General features: G+C 47.6%; 1 protein-coding gene across 1 annotated transcript in view; it reads right to left on the minus strand.

The window, feature by feature from the left end:
- Positions 1-18,197, minus strand: part of slc6a17 (solute carrier family 6 member 17) — a 69,883-nt gene that overhangs the window by 28,659 nt on the left and 23,027 nt on the right. Inside the window, exon 2 of the mRNA XM_041195676.1 lies at positions 7,133-7,290. Within this exon, the coding sequence (XP_041051610.1) occupies positions 7,133-7,290 (158 nt within the window). The remainder of the gene's footprint in view (positions 1-7,132; positions 7,291-18,197) is intronic.

Here is an 18,197-nt window from a genome sequence, read left to right on the forward strand (position 1 = left end):
GCCAACCTTCTATCCATGCCAATATGTTACCCCCTACACCATGAGCTTTTCTTTTCTGCAATGACCTTTGATGTGGCGCTTTAGCAAATGCCTTCTGGAAATCTAAGTACAGTACATCCACCAGTTCCCCTTTATCCAAAGCATATGTGATTCATTCAAAAATCTCCAATATATTGGTTAAACATGATTTCCCTTTTATGAAACCATGTTGACTCTGCCTGATTGCCTTGAATTTTTCTAAGTGCCCTGCTATAACATCTTTAATAATGGCTAACATTTTCCCAATGACAGATGCTAGGCTTAACTAGCCTGTAGTTTCCTGCTTTCTATCTCCCGCCCTTTTTGAATAAACCAGTTATATTTGCTATTTTCCAATCTAATGGAATCTTCCTGGAATCTAGGGAATCTTGAAAATTAAAACCAGTGCATCAACTATCTCACTAGCCACTTCTTTCAAGACCTTAGAGTGAAGTCCATCTGGCCTTGGGGATTTGTCCTCCACCAGCCCCAATATTTGCTCAATACCACTTCCTTTGTGGTTGTAATTTTCCCGAAATTCCTCTGTCCTATTTCCTGATTTACAGCAATTTCAGGATGTTACTTGTGTCCTCTATAGTGAAGACTGAAGCAAAATAACTGTTTAATTCATCTGCTATCTTCATACTTTCCATTATCAATTCCTCAGGCACATTCTATATAGGACCAATGCTCATTTTGTTAACTCTTTTCTTATTTAAGTATATATATAGAAACTCATACTGTCTGCCTTTATATTACTGGCCAGTTTTCTCCCATACTCTAATTTTTCCCTCCTTATTAATCTTTTTTGTCATTCTTTGCTGTTCTTTATATTCTTTCCAATCCTCTGACCTGCCACCCATCTTTGCATAATTATATGCTTTTTCTTTAAGTTTGATACTGTCTTTAACTTGTTTAGTTAACCATAGACGGTGGGCCCTCCCCTTGGAATTTTCCTTTCCCATTGGGATGTATATATTCTGTGTATTCTGAAATATCCCTTTAAATGTCTGCCATTTGAACTTCTACTGACATATTCCTTAACCTCATTTGCCAGTTCATTTAGCTAGCTCTGCTTTCGTGCCCTTATATTTGACCCTCTTCAAGTTTAAGATACTTGTTTTGGACACACTTGTTTCTCCCTCAGAATAAATGTACAATTCAATCATATTATGATCACTGCTATCTAGGGTTGTCTTCACACTAGGAGGTTATCAATTAACCCTATCTCATTGCTCAACACCTCAACACTAAAGCCTGCTCTCTGGTTGGCTCTGGAATGCACTGTTCTAAGAAACTATCCCAAAAACATTCTATGAACTCATCTACGTTACCCTTGCCCATCTGATTGTTCCAGTCTATGTGCGGATTAAAATCCTCCATGATTATTGCTGTACCTTTCTGCCAAGCTCCCATGATCACTTCTTTCATACTCTGTCCTACCGTGTAGTTACAATTAGGGAGCCTTACAACATAGTGGCAGTTCATGTACGAACCCAGAACTGAAGAAGCTAATGATGGACCCAGGATCTGAAAAACTAATGGAACAGCATCCTGACCTGACTGGAGCGCGCCTGAACTGACACAGCTGGACGTCACCTAAAAAGAAGCTTCATTGCCGATGTGGAGGCTGAAGGGCAGAAGAAAAACTCACTGTGCAGCTAAGGGGCTCCGCCAAAGCAGATGGAGGTTCATTGTGAATCCCCATCAATTGCAGAGTCAAGGGGCCTAGCAGGGTGGGCTAAAATTCATTTCTAAGGCTGATCTAGCCGTCAGAACATCGTGTGGTTTCAGGCCATTAATCAGCCAGAACAGCCCATTTCTTAATTCACCGTGGCCGGCCCAGTCAGTACCATACCACGTGGTGACTGAGCTCCATTAAAAAAAAGCGTATAAAAACTCAACCAAAGCTGGAATGTCTTTTAATCGCACAAAAATACCCAGAAAACATTCTAAAGGGCCCAAATCTTTGATTAAAAATTTGCTGCAAGAAATCTAGGTCAGGTTCACGCTCGTCATGAGGAGCTCGCCAAAACCTGATGAGCGTGTGGGAAGAAGCACAACTTAACAAGGCAGTGGGGAGAGAAGTTGACCCAATGTCCTCAATGGATGACAGCCTGGCCAAGCTCTCCAAAAGCAGAGTGTTTTTAAAGCTCAATGCTAACAGCAGCTTCTGGCAGCTTCCACTAGTTGAGAAATCCAAATTGCTGACCACATTTATCACCCCTTTGGCAGATTCTGTTTCAACCCTTTGCCATTCAGCATTACCCCAGCATCTGAGATATTTCAACACTTGATGTCGTCCATTTTACAAGGATCGGAGGGTGTTATCTGCCATATGGATGATGTTTTGGTCCATGGCACAGCTGTGGAGGAACACAACAGGATGCTCACGCTGTCCTAGTGCACTTACAGGAAACAGGGCTGGCACCGAATGAGAAACAAGAGTTTTCCAAAACCTCTGTTCAGTTCTGAGAACACACTGAACAGTACCAAAGCCATCATGGCAGGCCCACAAAAAACAAAGACAATCAGCAAGTTCCCAACCCCATTATCCAATTCAGACCTCCAAAGACTCCTCACATGGTGAACCAGTTGGTAAAATTTCTGCCCAACCTGGCACAGGTCACAGAGCCCCTTCAGCACCTTCTCAAAAAAAGGGCCAGGCCCTGGTGCTGGGACACGTGCCAAGAGTAAGCATTCAGTCACATCAAATCCATGCTGATCTCATCTGATATCCTCACAAGCCACCCCTGCCCACTACAATAGCAGCAGATGCCTCCTCCACAGGACTAGGGGCAGTTTTATTCAAGGATCAACTTAATGGGTGTCACCAACCAGTGTATTACACATCTAGAGCACCATCAGGCAGAGATACCTTCACCCCTGCTGTCAGCATTCTGAAGGGACAGTTCCTACCATGACACCCTGCTCCACTCCTCTATAACTCCCAACACCTCATCCCCTTCCCACGGCACCTTCCCATGCAATCGCAGGAGGTATAACACCTGCCCCTCTATCTTCTCCCTCCTCACCATCCAACACTCGAAATACTCCTTTCAGGTGAAGTAGATCATCACTTGCATTTCTTTCAATGTGGTCGATCGCATTCGCTGCTCTCAATGTGCTCTCCTTTACATGTGGAATATGAACGCAGACTGGGTGACCATTTTGCAGAACACCTTCGCTCAGTCCACAAGCATAACCCCAATTTTTCAGTAGCTTGCCATTTCACTTCACCACCTTACCCTCATGTCCACATGTCCATCCTTGACCTGCTGCAATGTTCCAGTGAAGCCCAGCACAAACTGGAGAAATAGCATCTCATCTTCCGATTAGGCACTTCACAGCCTTCCAGACTTAACATTGAGTCAACAACTTCAGGCCATGAACTCTCTTTGATTTTTGATTTTTTTTCCACACCCCACTCCCACAATCCCCCCGAACCACTGTAACCACCCCTCCAACCTCCGCAAACCCATCATAGCCCCCCTACCCACCACCACCCCCCACCCCCCACCACAACCAGAGAGCCAGTCTCTAACCTGTTCTCATGTTTTGTTTTCAGAAAACACTGACCTATTAACACATTCTACTATCTTTCAGACAGGGCTGACCTTTATGCCACTATTAACACCTGCTTTAGTCTTTAATACTATTACCACTCCCTTGTCCTGTGACCATGACATCCTTATTATTTAATCTCTCCTGACCTCCCCACACTGCCCCCATGCCACACCACTACCCCCCTCCTCAATAGCATAAAACCCACCACATTTCTACCTTTCAGTTACGAAGATGTCATATTGGACTCGAAACACTAACTCTGTTTCTCACTCCACAGGTGTTGCCAGATCTGCTAGGTTTTTCCAGCATTTTCTGTTTTTATTACAGAGGTATGGTGCGCTGTTGTTGAAAAGGAAGCTTTCAAAGTCGCATGGGCTTGCGAGAAGTTCTCTGAATATATTATCAGCCTGAAAGTCACAATCGAAATGGATCATTGGTCTCACTGTTAGATGGGCAGGAACTTGTGAAGATGCACCCCAGAATTCAGATGTTCCCTTTGGGTCTCATGAGATTCACATCTGAGATGGTGTATGTTCAAGGGAATCATCAAACGACTACAAACCACTAACCAGGACTACGGTCGACCTTCCTGCGACACATGACGTCAACCTGGCTGAGGGACTCAAGTCCTATTCCCAACCGGAGAGGAGACAACTGCCGGCTACCACAGGGAATCTTCAGCAAATCTGCCAGGAGCAGATGCAAGCTGAAGGCTGTGTCCCTATGCACCATTACTGTCAACAAGGGTGGTCACATCAGAGGCAGGCAGCAGGGTCACGAGAATTTGGTTTGAATAGCAGAGCAGTTGGTCATTCCGGTCTCCCTTTGGCTGGAGAATCTCCAAAAAAAATTCACCAAGGCCACCTGGACATTACAAAATGCAGAGCATGGACCCAGCCTGCAGCGCGGCACCCTGGCCCAGCCTGCAGCATGGTGTATGGGCCCAGCCTGCAGCACAGTATCTGGGCCCAGCCTGCAGCACAGTGTCTCTGCCCAGCCTGCAGCACGGTGCATGGGCCCAGTCTGCAGCGCGGTGCATAGGCCCAGACTGCAGCACGGTGCATGGGCCCAGCCTGCAGTGTGACACTCGGGCCCAGCCTGCAACGCGGCGCCTGGGCCCAGCCTGCAGTGCAGTGCATGGGCCTAGCCTGAAACGTGGTGTCTGGGCCCAGCCTGCAGCACAGGGCATGGCCCAGCCTGCAGTGTGACGCCCGGGCCCAGCCTCCAGCACGGTGCATGGGCCCAGCCTGCAGCGCGGTGCATGGGCCTAGCCTGCAGCATGGTGCATGGGCCTAGCCTGCAGCACGGTGCATGGGCCCAGCCTGCAGCACGATGCATGGGCCCAGCCTACAGCATGGTGCATGGGCCCAGCCTGCAGCACGGTGCATGGGCCTAGCCTGCAGCATGGTGCATGGGCCCAGCCTGCAGCACGGTGCATGGGCCCAGCCTGCAGCGCGGTGTCTGGGCCCAGCCTGCAGCACGGTGCATGGGCCCAGCCTGCAGCGCGGTGTCTGGGCCCAGCCTGCAGCACGGTGCATGGGCCCAGCCTGCAACGCGACACCCACGCCCAGCCTGCAGTGTGACGTCCGGGCCCAGCCTGCAGCACGGTGTATGGGCCCAGCCTGCAGTCTGGTGACTGGGTGACCGGGCATATCAAGGGCCATTGAAGAAATGATCTCAAACTGCCAGCTGTGTGCTGGACCAGAGAGAGACCCTCATCCCCACACAGCTCCCTGTCAGGCCATGGCAACGGTTCAAAATCACTTTATTCATCTTTAGTGGCAGGTCCTTCCTCATTATGGTTGCCTACTTCCCCCAAGGGATAATCTAAAATGTCTGCGAACCATAGCATGGACCAGGGTGGTGCTCTGTAAATGAGCACTTCACCCAGTTTGCCATCAGTTATAGCTTTCAACACCATACCAGCTCCCCAAAATATCTATAATTGAACAGTGAGGTAGAAATGGGCACTCGCACCATTAAAACCTTTTGAGAAAAACCGAATACTTCCCAAAGCACTTTGAACATATAGATCCACCCCACTACAATTTGAATCGGCTCCATCATAGCTCCTGACGGGCAGAAAACTTTGCATTCAACTCGCAATGCTGCCAGAGAAACTAATCCCAAGGTCAGCAGTCAAGGAATATTGTAACAGACAGGATCGAGAACCATCCTACAGGCAGAAGCAGGCTTCTGCTTACAATAGAGAGTGCTACACTACAAACCTGCCCCAGTTACACAAAGGGGACAGGGTTCAGATCATGGACCCTGAAAGTGAGAGAGAGCTTCATTTTCTGGAGAGATGATGATCAGCCAAGGTCATACATGATACACACCCTGACAGGCATGATCAGGCAGAACAGGAGGAGTCTCCTTCGCATCCCTGGAGGGAAAACTCCCACTATAAATTTAAGCGAATCAGATTGAGACCACCAAATGCCAGAAACACGAAATGCTACAATTTCAACTCCGGACCAACAAGGTCTGCTCAAAGCACTGAGCCCACCACTCCTCCAAATTTGACCAGAATGAGTATGGAAGAATTGTCAAGCCTCCAGGCTGTCTGAATTTATAAAGTCAGAGACTTGAATGGGGAAAAGTGGGTAGCACTTAAAGAAATATTATATTGTAAATGTGTTGGATAAAGACTTGGTGGTGGAGATGTACAATAAGGGTGTTCAGTGTAGCAAGGGTTCATGTGGGACTGAACAACAGTACCTCCCACGGTAGAGAGACACATGGCAGGAGAATGTAGACAGAGTTACATGAAGCAAATCAAGGAGAAGTCAGCATAGATTTAGCTCCTAGTTTGGGCTATACTTTGTACATATGTAAATAGTTATGTGTCACCACTAAACTCTACAGTTCAACATCATGAGCCTCTGAACTTCTTTGTGAGACCTACTCACAAACCCTTACAACAAGAAAGTCATTTGCACCATCATGCTATACAATTAGCCCCATTCCCCTGCTCTTTCCCCACAGTCCTGCAGATTTTCCCTTTTCAAGTATTTATCCAATTCCCTTTTGAAAGTTACTATTAATTCTGCTTCTACTGCCCACTCAGGCAGCACATTCCAGATCAGAACAAGGTGTCATGTTAAAAAAACTCTCAACTCTCCCCTGGGTTCAGTTACCAATTATCTTAAGTATATGGCCTCTAGTCATAGACTCTCCTCTCAGTTGAAACAGTTCCTCCCTATCTCCACAATCAAAACCCTTCATCATTTTTAACATCTCCTTTAAATCTCCTCTTAACCTTCTCTGCTCTGATACAACAATCCCAGCTTCTCCAGCCTCTCTACATAATTGAAGTCCCTCATCCCTGGAATCATTTTGGTAAATCCCTTCTGCACCCTTTCCAAGGTCTTCACATCCTTCCTGAAGTGTGGTACCCAGAATTGGACACAATAATCCAGCTGAGGCCTAACAATGATGTATAAATGTTTAACATAACTTCCATGCTTTTGTGCACAACACCTCCGCTGATCCCACTTGCTTTTTTAACAGCTTCTCAACCACTAAGCTCAGCAATGGTACTTACAACACAACTTGCAAATCCAATGCCTCCTAGCCTGGGGCAGACGTAGTTCCAAACACCAATGCTCCCACGCCTTATTCTCTGGCCCACTGCAAGTTCCAGGAAAAACAAAGGAATTCCAATGATGAGAAGCAGGATGAGGTAGGGAACGAGGTAAGCACCTGCAAATAAGACAGAGATTTAACACGAATTAAAATACATTTTAAAATCCATCAAAGTACATTACACACCGTGCTTGTAACATTCAGGTGAAATGTTCTCAGGTTGATGACAGTCTGTGAATTCTCTGTTCCTTGCAATTGATTCTGTGTTTGAAGGGCAAGTGTGATCAAAGTTAAGCTCTTTGCTTCCTCCAGAATTTCTAACAGACGGCTTCATCCAGCTTCCACATCACAGGGGCTAAACACCAAAATGTTTCTCGCAGTCTACTCTCTCTTTCCTCAAAGCATCAATTCAAAGTTCCTTACTCAAGTGTCCATTCCATTAGCCTAATATTGGCAGGCTGACTACTACAGGCTTCACATCAATCCCAATCAGATGCACCATTTTCACATCCCTAATCCCCTATTTTACAGTTTTACGGTTTCGCCTCAGCTTTCACTTCGCTCTGTAATCTACAGGCTTGTATCATCCTGCTCCCCTGAACCCTGACCCTTCTCTAGATCTCAAAACCCTGCCTCCTAACCCCAACCCCAACTCCTCCCCTGCTCTTCTGATCCCAGGTCAAATGCCTCATTCCTTACCCCGATCCAATACCCATGCTGGGCAACACCAAGATCCAACTGCCCGACCCTTGAACCCAACTCCTGCCCTGATCCTGCTGCAGACTCCCCATTCCTAAGAGCACTGCCCATTCCCTAACCTGCCTTAATCTCTCTTGCCTTCCACAATCCTTACGCATGTCTCTAGATTTTTATTTGTTGCACTAGATAGGGTGAGGAATCAGCAGGCACAGACCATAATAATACACTGCTCATGGTTTCAGCTGTCTGTCTCCAGGGCTCCTCAAAAAGCTTTGCTTTAAAGCAGAAAATCTGAATCTCCAGGTAGAATGGTTCAGCTTTATTATACACAAAGATATTGGAATTCATTCAAGGATTAGCAACTTGCATTGATTGGCATTTTTAACATAGTTACATTTCCCAAAACAATTTGCAAGAACATTATCAAACAGAATTTGACATTGAGCCACATAAGGAGATATTAGGACAGGTGACCAACGCTTGGTCAAAGAGCTGTTGTAAAGGTTTTTTGGTGTTTCATGGAGAGGTCTGAAGGCTTGAAGGTTGAACATAAATTGTTTATTGGTAACCCACAACCATACATCTCAAAGGTACAGCCCCGTATGGGAGCTGTCTCCATGCTGGCTCCTTCCAGACTCCTCTACATCATGTGATATCATCATGTGACTCTCTACATCATACCGTGAGTGGTACTGTTCTCTAGTCCCACATTAACCCTTGTAGAACAAGGGTGGTTAGCAGAACACCTCTCACCAAGTCCTTATCCAAAAACATTTACATAACAATCCTTACTTTATATGATAACCTTTCTTCCCCCCTCAAGTCTGTCTGAATTTATAAAGTCAATCTTGAGGCTTGACAATTCTTCCAGATCTTGTTCTGTCACGTTTGGAGGAATGGTAATCTCAGTCGCTTAGAGTTGACTTTGTCAGTTTGGTACTGAAATTGTAGTACTGTGTTTCTGGTACTTGGTTGTCTCATTTGATTCACTTTTTGTGCTCCTTCAAGTTGCATTTCTCTTTATCGACAGCCTGTCTGATTCATTCGGACACTGTGTGTTTGTCCTATTCCTTCGAAGGGGATATTCACTCTGTTCATTCCTAGAGTGGACTTGGATTTTCTTCTTCTGTGGGATCTGCCATGTTCTTTCTGGATATTGATATTTCAAAAATGGAACTTTCACTTCCACTTGTTTCACAATTTCAGCCATTTCATTTTTCAACAATTCAAAGGTTCTCATTAAGTTTAAGGCATCCAGTGCTTTTTCTTCTAGTTCCTTGCGCATCAGCATTGGATTTACATTTCCCAATCTTGTTTCTGTCTTTTCTTTCTCTGTCTGCAGAACTTTGTCCTTGTCCTTCATTTTAGTTTCACTGCTAGCCAGGTAGGTCTATGGTGAACTCTCAACTTGTTTCAGTTCTGTAACCATGCTACTCATGGCTTCATTATCCACTCACAGCTTGGAAAGTTCCATGACTTTTCCTTTCAATGCCTCCTCTTTACCATTCAGCTGGTCCTTTAGCTCTTCAGTTTCTTTGTACCTGTTGGCTTGTTCCTGGAATGTAGAATATTGCTGAGTCTTCTCTGCCAAGTGGTTCTTCAGTACGGTCGGTGACAGAAAATTTACTTTCCTTCTCTTTATAATTTTCCTGAGGAACAAACTTTGACTTGAGGGATCCTTGTAACATGTGAAGATCCTTCAACAGGTTTTTCTTTCCTTTGTGGAGCGCAATTGCTTCATCTTGAGCTTTCCCGTCATTCAACAAGACTCCAAGGAGAGTGCGAGAAGACCACCCTGGGACAGGCAGTCAGCAGCACCTAAAGGATCTAGTTTATCTCGAGGGTCTAGCTCTAGTCTAAACTCAAGTAGGAGTAAGGGTAAAATAAAAGCAAGGGTCTGTATTCTATTCAGTTAAGATGTGTCTGGGGGAGCTCAGTCCCGTGATTTGCACATCCTGCGCTATGCATGAAACCCTAGACTCTCCTGGCGGTCTGGATGACCATGTGTGCAGGAGGTGCCTCTGACTGGAGCAACTCGAGCTCCGGGGTTTGGAGCTTGAACAGCAGGTGAGGGCCCTGCGGTGCATTCATGAGGCTGAGAGGTTCGTGGATAGCACGTTTCAGGGTGTGGTCACCCCGCAGCTTAAGGAAGTGCAACAGAGAGGGAATGGGTGACTGCCAGACAGAAGAAGGGGACCAGGCAGGTAGTGAGGGAATCCCCCCGAGTGCATCTCGCTCGCAAGCCACTCTTCTGCCTTGGAAAACGGTGAGAGTGACGGTTCCTCTGTCCAGGCCAACCAGAGCCAAGACCATGGCACCGTGGGTGGTCCAGTTGCTCAGGGGGGAGGAAGGACTAAGGAAGGGCAATAGTGGTAGGGGAGTCATTTTTCAGGAGAGTAGACAGGCGCTTCTGTGGCCGTACATGTCTCTCCAGGATGGTATGTTGCCTCCTGGGTGCCAGGGTCAAGGATGTCACGGAACGACTGCAGGGCATTCTGAAGGGGGAGGGTGAACAGCCAGAGTTTGTGGTCCATGTTGGGAACAATGACATAGAAAAAAGAGAAATAAGGTTCTGCAAGCAGATTTTAGGGAGTTAGGTAGGAAATTGAAAAGCAGGTCTTCAAAGATAGTAATCTCCGGATTACTCCCGGTGCTACGCAGTAGAAAGTATAGGAACAGAAGGATAGAGCAGGTGAATGTGTGGCTGGAAAGGTGGTGCAGGAGGGAGGGCTTCAGATTCCTGGGGCATTGGGACCATTTCTGGGGGAGGTGGGACCGGTACAAGTTGGATGGGTTACATCAAAATCCTCGTGGGGAGGTTTGCTAATGCTGTTGGGGTGGATTTAAAATAAATTGGCAGGGGGGTGGGATCCTAAAAAGTAGTTCAGTGGGAGAGAAGCAGAGATGGAATTAGAAGTTAAAATGCTAGTGAGTGAGTCTGGAAGGCAAAGGGAACAGGCTAGATAAGAAAGAAGTGAGTTTAGCAAGGCTAAATGGAATATCTTTTAATGCAAGGAGTCTGAGGAATAAGACAGATGAGCTGAGGGCACAAACAGACACATGGGAGTATGATCTCATAGCAATGACCGAGGCTTGGCTAAAAGGGCAGGATTTGCCGCTCAACATTCCTGGTTATAGGGTATTCAGACAAGATAGAGAGGGGGATAGAAGAGGAAGGGGGGAGGGGCGCGTTTGCAATATTGATCAAGGAATCAATTATAGCAGTGAGGACGGATGATATCTTGGAAGCATCATCAAACAAGGCCATATGGGTAGGAGTGAAGAAACACAAGGGGCAAACACACTATTGGGTATGTACTATAGACCCCCAAACAGTCAGGGAGAGATAGAAGATCAAATATGTAATCAGATTTCAGAGAAGTGTAAGAATAATAGGACAGTAATAGGGGATTTTAACTACCCAAGTATTAATTGGGACAGTTTTAGTGTGCAAGGTAGTGAGGGAGCAAAATTCTTAAGTTGCATCCAGGAGAAATTTTTTAGCCAGTACGTAGAAAGCCCCACAAGGGAGGGGGCAGTTCTGGACTTAATATTTGGAAATGAGTCTGGGCAGGTGGAGGGAGTATCAGTAGGGGAGCATTTTGGAGATAGTGACCATAACTCTGTTAAATTTAGGATAGTTATGGAAAAGGATAAGGTTAGACTGGGAATAAAAGTTCTAAACTGGGAAAAGACCAATTTTACTAAGATGAGATACGATTTGGCCCAAGTGGACTGGGAGCAGATAAAACTGTGTCAGGGCAGTGGGAGGCATTCAAGAAGGAAATAGTAAGAAGCAGGGCAAATATGTTCCTGTAAAGACAAAGGGGGGGGGACCAAGTCCGGAGAACCCTGGATGTCAAGGGACATAAAGGTTAGGATCAAGATAAAAAGAGAAGCTTATGGCAGACACTGAGGGCTCAATAGGGCAGAGTCCTTAGGAGAGTATAAGGAGTGTAGGGGGGAAAATGAAAAAGGAAATTAGGAAAGCTAAGAGAGTGCATGAGAAAGCAGGACAGTTAGAATAAAAGGAAACCCGAAGGGGTTTTTTAAAATATGTAAAGAGCAAGAGAATAACTAGGGAAAGAGTAGGGCCAATTAGGGACCATAGAGGTAATCTGTACGTGGACCCAGGAGATGTGGGTACAGTCCTCAATGAATATTTTGCATTGGTGTTCACAATGGAAAAGGACAACGCAGATATAGACATCATGGTGGAGGACTGTGTAGTATTAGAGGAAATTAAGAGAGAGCGAGAGTGAGAGCGAGAGCGAGAGCGGGAGCGGAAGTGGTGGCACTGGCAGGTTTAGCGGTCTTAAAAATGGATAAGTCCGCAGGCCCCAATGAGATGCATACTAGGCTGTTGAGGGAGGCAAGGGAAGAAATAGCAGGGGCCCTGGCATTCATTTTCAGATCCTCTCTGGCCACAGGTGAGGTGCCAGAGGACTGGAGGGCTGGTAACGTTGTCCCATTATTAAAACAGGGAGGAAGGGACAGACCAGGAAATTACAGGGCAGTCAGTCTAATTCGGTGGTGGGGAAGTTACTAGAAAAAATTCTGAGGGACAGAATATATCTGCACTTGGAGAGATACGGATTAATTAGGGATGGTCAGCATGGATTTGTTAAGGGAAGATCATGATTGACAAATTTGATCGAATTTTTTTTGAGGAGGTAACCAGGAGTGTTGATGAGGGTAATGCATTTGATGTGGTCTACATGGACCTTAGCAAGGCTTTTGGTAAGGTCCCTCATGGCAGACTAGTCAAGGAAGCAAGAGCCCATGGAATCCAAGGCAAAGTGGCACATTGGATCCAAAACAAAAACAAAAATAGCTGGAAAAACTCAGCAGGTCTGACAGCATCTGCTGAGAGGAATACAGTTAACGTTTCGAGTCCGTATGACTCTTGGTTCTGATGAAGAGTCATACAGACTCGAAATGTTAACTATGTTCCTCTCTGAAGGGAGAGGAGGCTAGGTGTCCCAATGCAGCTTCCAGGGGAGGGACCTGTGGGAGGAGAGGTGCAGGCACCAGGGGCGCAGGGCCAGCAGGAAGTCCAAGGCAGAAAGAGCCACAGAAGATGCCACTATCCTGCTGCCAGGGTTTACAGGCAGCGATGCAGCTACCTCAATATGTCCGAGGTGTAATGTCTGAGATCTGACTATGTGGGCGATCACCCCATGCCAGTGGCTCTGAAGGTCACAGTGGCCCTCAACTTCTATGCCTCCGGTTCTTTCCAGGGTTCAGTGGGGGACTTTTGTGGAGTCTCCCAATCAGCTGTCCACAGTTGCATCAAGCTGGTGACAGACGCTCTGTTCAGGTGGGTACTGAACTTCATTCACTACTGCATGGACAAGGCCAGCCAGGCACAGCAAGCCAGAGGCTTTGCAGCGATTGTTGGGTTCCCCCATAGCCAGGGTGCCATCGACTGCACACGTGGCCATCAAGGCGCCAGCGGCTCAGCTAGGTGCCTTCATTAACAGGAAGGGATTCCACTCCATGAACGTGCAGATAGTGTGTGATCACAGGATGGTGATTCTGCAAGTCGGTGCAAGGCACCCAGGCAGTTTCCATGACGCATACATCCTGAGATACTCCAAGGTGCCGAGGCTCTTCAGTGCTCCAGCCCAGCTGGATGGATGACTGCTGGATGACAAGGACTATTCGTTGAAAAGGTGGCTCATGATGTCTCTTCTCCACCCAAGAACAGAGGCCGAGCAGTAGTACAATAGGAGCCATGCCTCTACAAGGGCAGTGGGAAAGAGAACCATAGGTCTTCTCAAGATGCGCTTCCAATGCCTGGACCATTCAGGGGGCGCAGTACAATATTCCTCGGAGCGGGTGTCACTGATAGTGGTTGCATGATGTGCTCTCCACAATCTGGCACTGTCAAGGGGGGGACCCACTGGAGGAAGAGGATCTTGACACAGCTGCACTGGCCACAGATGATGAATCCAGTAGTGAGTCAGAAGAGGAGCAGGGTGAGGAGAACACTGAGGGCGTGGAGCCAGAACTCATTAACCTCCAGGGAGGCAGGGGCACCATGATCCAACACTCCTTCAGCTAGGCTGCCAAATAAGAACCATCACCTCATGCCAGGGCTGTCACCTCCATCCTGGATCGCAAAAATGACCCTTTCCTTGGCACCCAAGATACACTCAGTGCCTGAGCAATAAAATTTCGAGCCATCCACGTCCAGCATTATATATTGGCCTACCCTGCAGCTACAAAATAAATGAAGCATACTCAGGCCAATAACACAAAAGCAAATGTAATATAATGTTAGCACACTCAGATTATGAACAGAACAATGTCAAGTGTTGATGGTCACACCAGGCTGTGGAGCCTGTGCTGACCCTGCCTGGGAGGGAGCAGCCAGTGCCACGGCTGGCCCCTCCCCATTCGCCGCAGCCTCCTCAGATGCCACAGTCACTGGCAGAGGGGCAGAGGGGCTGCTGCCGTCATCCAGAGCGCCCTGAGAGGAGCCCAGAGAGATGAGAAGCAGCTCATGCGCCAACATGAGGTTAGTTTGGACCTCCCTGCTCACCATTGATGGACGGGCATCTAGTTGCCCCATCCATCTCACACACGGACACTGACCACCTGAGGTTATTGCCTGTGTGAGGGCTTGCAGTCCGAGCACAACCCCAGGAACCTCTCATTCTGTCCCGGGAGCAGCCTCTTCATCAGAGTCGCCACTCTCTCCATGGAGGAGGCAGTACGCTCAGCCATGAGGGTCAACACAGTGGTCATGCTCCACAGGTATTCCTCCACAACAGAGAACATGGCACTTATTCCCTCATGTTTCCCCGCCAGATCCTCCCGTACACTCAGTTGGACATCCAGCAAATGCCGCCTAATGGACGATTCCAGAAGCCCATCATCAGCCTTCGACTGAACATCGTCCTGGTCCTGAGCAGTCCACCGACTGCCGGTGTCCTGGGCACTCTCTACCTCTGCCTGCTCCTCAAGCGAGTGTGAAGGGCCCTCATAAATGTGCACCGAGATATTAGCCTCCGATCTAATGCCCACCGTGGTGCTGGTATTTGCACTGGTGCCTGGTTAAGAGAGTGGGTGTGACGCAAGTGCTTCTGGAGCCTGGTGGTCCTCCGGTGTCAGGGGTAACTCTTGGAGGCCCTAAGATTGGCTGTTTGGTGGCAGGTCTAAGGGAGAAGAAGGACATGTCATTATTTGAAGTCATCACATTGTCACTGTGCATGCCAGGCACCCTGGTGAGACAATGGAGATCTGCATCATGGTGCCATTGTCTTTCAATGATCAATGGGAAATCCAGTTTTGAGACTCTCATCAATGAAGACACTACACAAGATTGTTTGCACCATCTGAAACTCACCTCAGTACACTACACTCTTACCTCCACCTGACACCCAGCCTCTCCGCGGCCGGTTGACCGATGTGCATGGTGCTTCTCCAGCTCCAAAGCCTCCTACTCTTACCGAGAGAGGGTGAGATGGCAAGGGGTTCCTCTGCCAGTCCATGACCTCGCAATGTTGTTATGAGACGTCTTCAGATAGGAGAGAGGAGCATTGATTAGTCCACTCCCTACCTGCAGCGCCCTTGCAGCCTAGCCAACCCCACTTGAGGAGCACCTTGCAGGGCACATTAGAGTTGTGGCCCTCTAGTCGCAAGGCACCCAGTCCAAGTACCAGGGCTCACCCCCTTAGCCAGTTCCAGTGTGACTGACAATTGGCACTCACATTAAGTGAGCTCCAGGGGTAGGGGTGGGGGGAATGACCAAGCCTTAACACACAGTATTTATTCTTCTTGAGTGCAGGTCACTAAACCTCTTCTGGCACTGCACTCAGGTGCACCACACCATGTTATGGCTACTCACCAGGTTGCTACCTCCTCCCATGCCCTCTTTGTGAGGTGTGGTGGCCTGCTCTTCCTATTTCTGGGGACAAGGGTGTCCCTTCTGGACACCTCCAGGAGAGTAGGCGAGGCACTCATCCAAAAAACAGGGGGCCAAGTGCCCAGCCGACTTCACCTCCCGCCTGGCAGCTATGTCCTTGCGGCAACTCCGACGTGGGCAGCCTCCCTAGGGCTACCTGTGCCGCTTTTGAGCCAGCCGCCAGGTCACCTTTGGACCCAATGGCCAACAGGCACCCCCCACACCCCCCCCCCGCCACCCACACCTTCTTGAACATTCTGCAGCCAGCGTTGGCGCTCAGTGGGCCTTAATTGGTCCGCGTGAAATCACGGTCACAATCCAATCGCGGGCAGCGGTCTGTTTTGCAGCCATTACCGTTCGCCTTCGCCAAGCCCGAAGGCAAAATTCTGCCCCTAGGATTCTTCTGGGTTCTCAGATAGCTTCCATTCGTTCAAAGCCATCTGTTCACTCCACACAGCCACCTGCTGTTGCAGTTTGGGTACTGCATTAGCATTTTCAAAAAGCTCTATTTTCAAGCCATTCAGCTGCTTCTCAGCCTCTTCTTTCTTCTGTACTAAACTCTTCAGCTCGTGCACTTCATTGCACTGACATGATCTGCCACCATCTTGCGGTGAAGTTTTGAAACTCCGCACTTGTGAGCACTGCCCCATTATCGGACACGATTACTTCAGGCAAGCCATGAGTTGCAAAACAGTGCCGCAGATTTGATCGTCTCCATTGATGTCGGTGTCTTCACCTCAAATTTCTATCCACTTAGAGTGTGCATTAATTATGAGGCGGAACATCATACCCATAAATAGTCCTACATAAAATCGACAGGGAAGCGGACCCATGACCACCCAGGCCATTCCCAAGGGTGGAATGGAGCTGTGGTTGGCAGGTTTTGCTGCAACTGGCACTGTTGGCAGTGCCTTACCATGTTCTCAATATCAATGTCGATTCCGGGCCACCGTACTAACTCCTGGCTAACATTTTCATTTGAGATACCAGGATGGCCACTGTAGTTCCATCAGGAGTAGCTCCCTGCCCCGCACAGGAACGACCACTCATGTTCCCCATAGCACAATATCATCTTGTCAACTAAGTTCATGTTTATGGATGGAGTGGGGTTTCATGTCCTCTGAAACTGCCTCATTTCCCCATCCTGTAAGGGTTTTATCTCATACTCTGGATAACAATGGATCCCGACTGGTCCAAGTTTTGATTTGTTTCACACAGAATGGTAGTGTATCCAAAAAGTTTAAGGCCAAGACAATTTCTTGAGTAATAGGTGCACATGTAATACTTTCTCTTGAGTAATAGGTGCACATGTAATACTTTCTCTCAAGGGCAGGCGACTCAGGGCTTCCACATTCACAATACAACCCCCGGTCAGTGTTCGAAGATATAGTCGTATGTGGCCAGGCTCAATGCTCACCTCTGGATCCTCACAGAGGCTATTGGCCTTGTTCTCCTGAAAAAGACCCAACAGCGGCTTGTGGTCATAAACAAAAGTGAAATGTCTCCCATGTAGATATTGATGGAAAGTTTTGACACTGCAAGCTATTGATAGGCCCTCTTTTTTGATTTGTGAATAGCCCCTTTCAGCCCCTTGATAGGATATGTGTCAAGAAAACTATCAGCCTTTGAGCCATCAGCCATTTCATGGGACAACATTGCCCCAACACCACGTGGATCGGCAGCACACGTCAGTATTAGTTCCTATGATAGGTCGGGGTATACAAGTAGGCCTGAAGGCTGCAGCAATTGCTTCACCTTGTTGAAAGTTGTTTCGAGGAGTTCCCCAAGGCCAGCAGAGGTGCTTCTTTAGCAGGGTGTGTAAAGGGGCCAGCACAGTGGATAGACTTGGCAAAAACCGCCCGTAATAATTGACCAATCCTAGAAACAATTTAAATTCAGACATGTTAGTGGGGGAAGGTGCTTCTTTTTCAGCCCTTTCTCTTTGACAGGAAGTAACCCTTGAGCATTGATCCTGGGATGCAGGTAAGTCACCTCCCTGGCTTGAAAAGTGCACTTTTTCTTTCTTGAGACGAATTCCGGCCTCCTGAAATCTTATTAACACCTCTTCTAAATTTGTCATATGTTCAGCCTCTGTGGCCTCTGTGATGAGTATATCATTGAGGTATACCACAACCTGGGGTAACCCCTGTAGCCGGCTCTCCATTGTGCGTTGGAATATTGCACATGCCGACGAGACACCAAAAGGCAGGTGCGTGTACTGAAAATGCCCTTTGTGGGTGTTTATTGTGACATATCCTCAGGAACTGTCATCCAACTCAAGCTGTTGATAAGCGTGACTCATGTACATCTTGGTGTATGACTGGTTCCCAGCCAGTTTTGCATAAAGATCTTCGATTCATGGAAGGGGATACATGTTCAGCTTTACAGCCTGATTGATGGTTTGTTTGCAATC

Source organism: Carcharodon carcharias, chromosome 9, assembly GCF_017639515.1.
Source record: "Carcharodon carcharias isolate sCarCar2 chromosome 9, sCarCar2.pri, whole genome shotgun sequence".
NCBI classification, from domain to species: Eukaryota; Metazoa; Chordata; class Chondrichthyes; order Lamniformes; family Lamnidae; genus Carcharodon; species Carcharodon carcharias.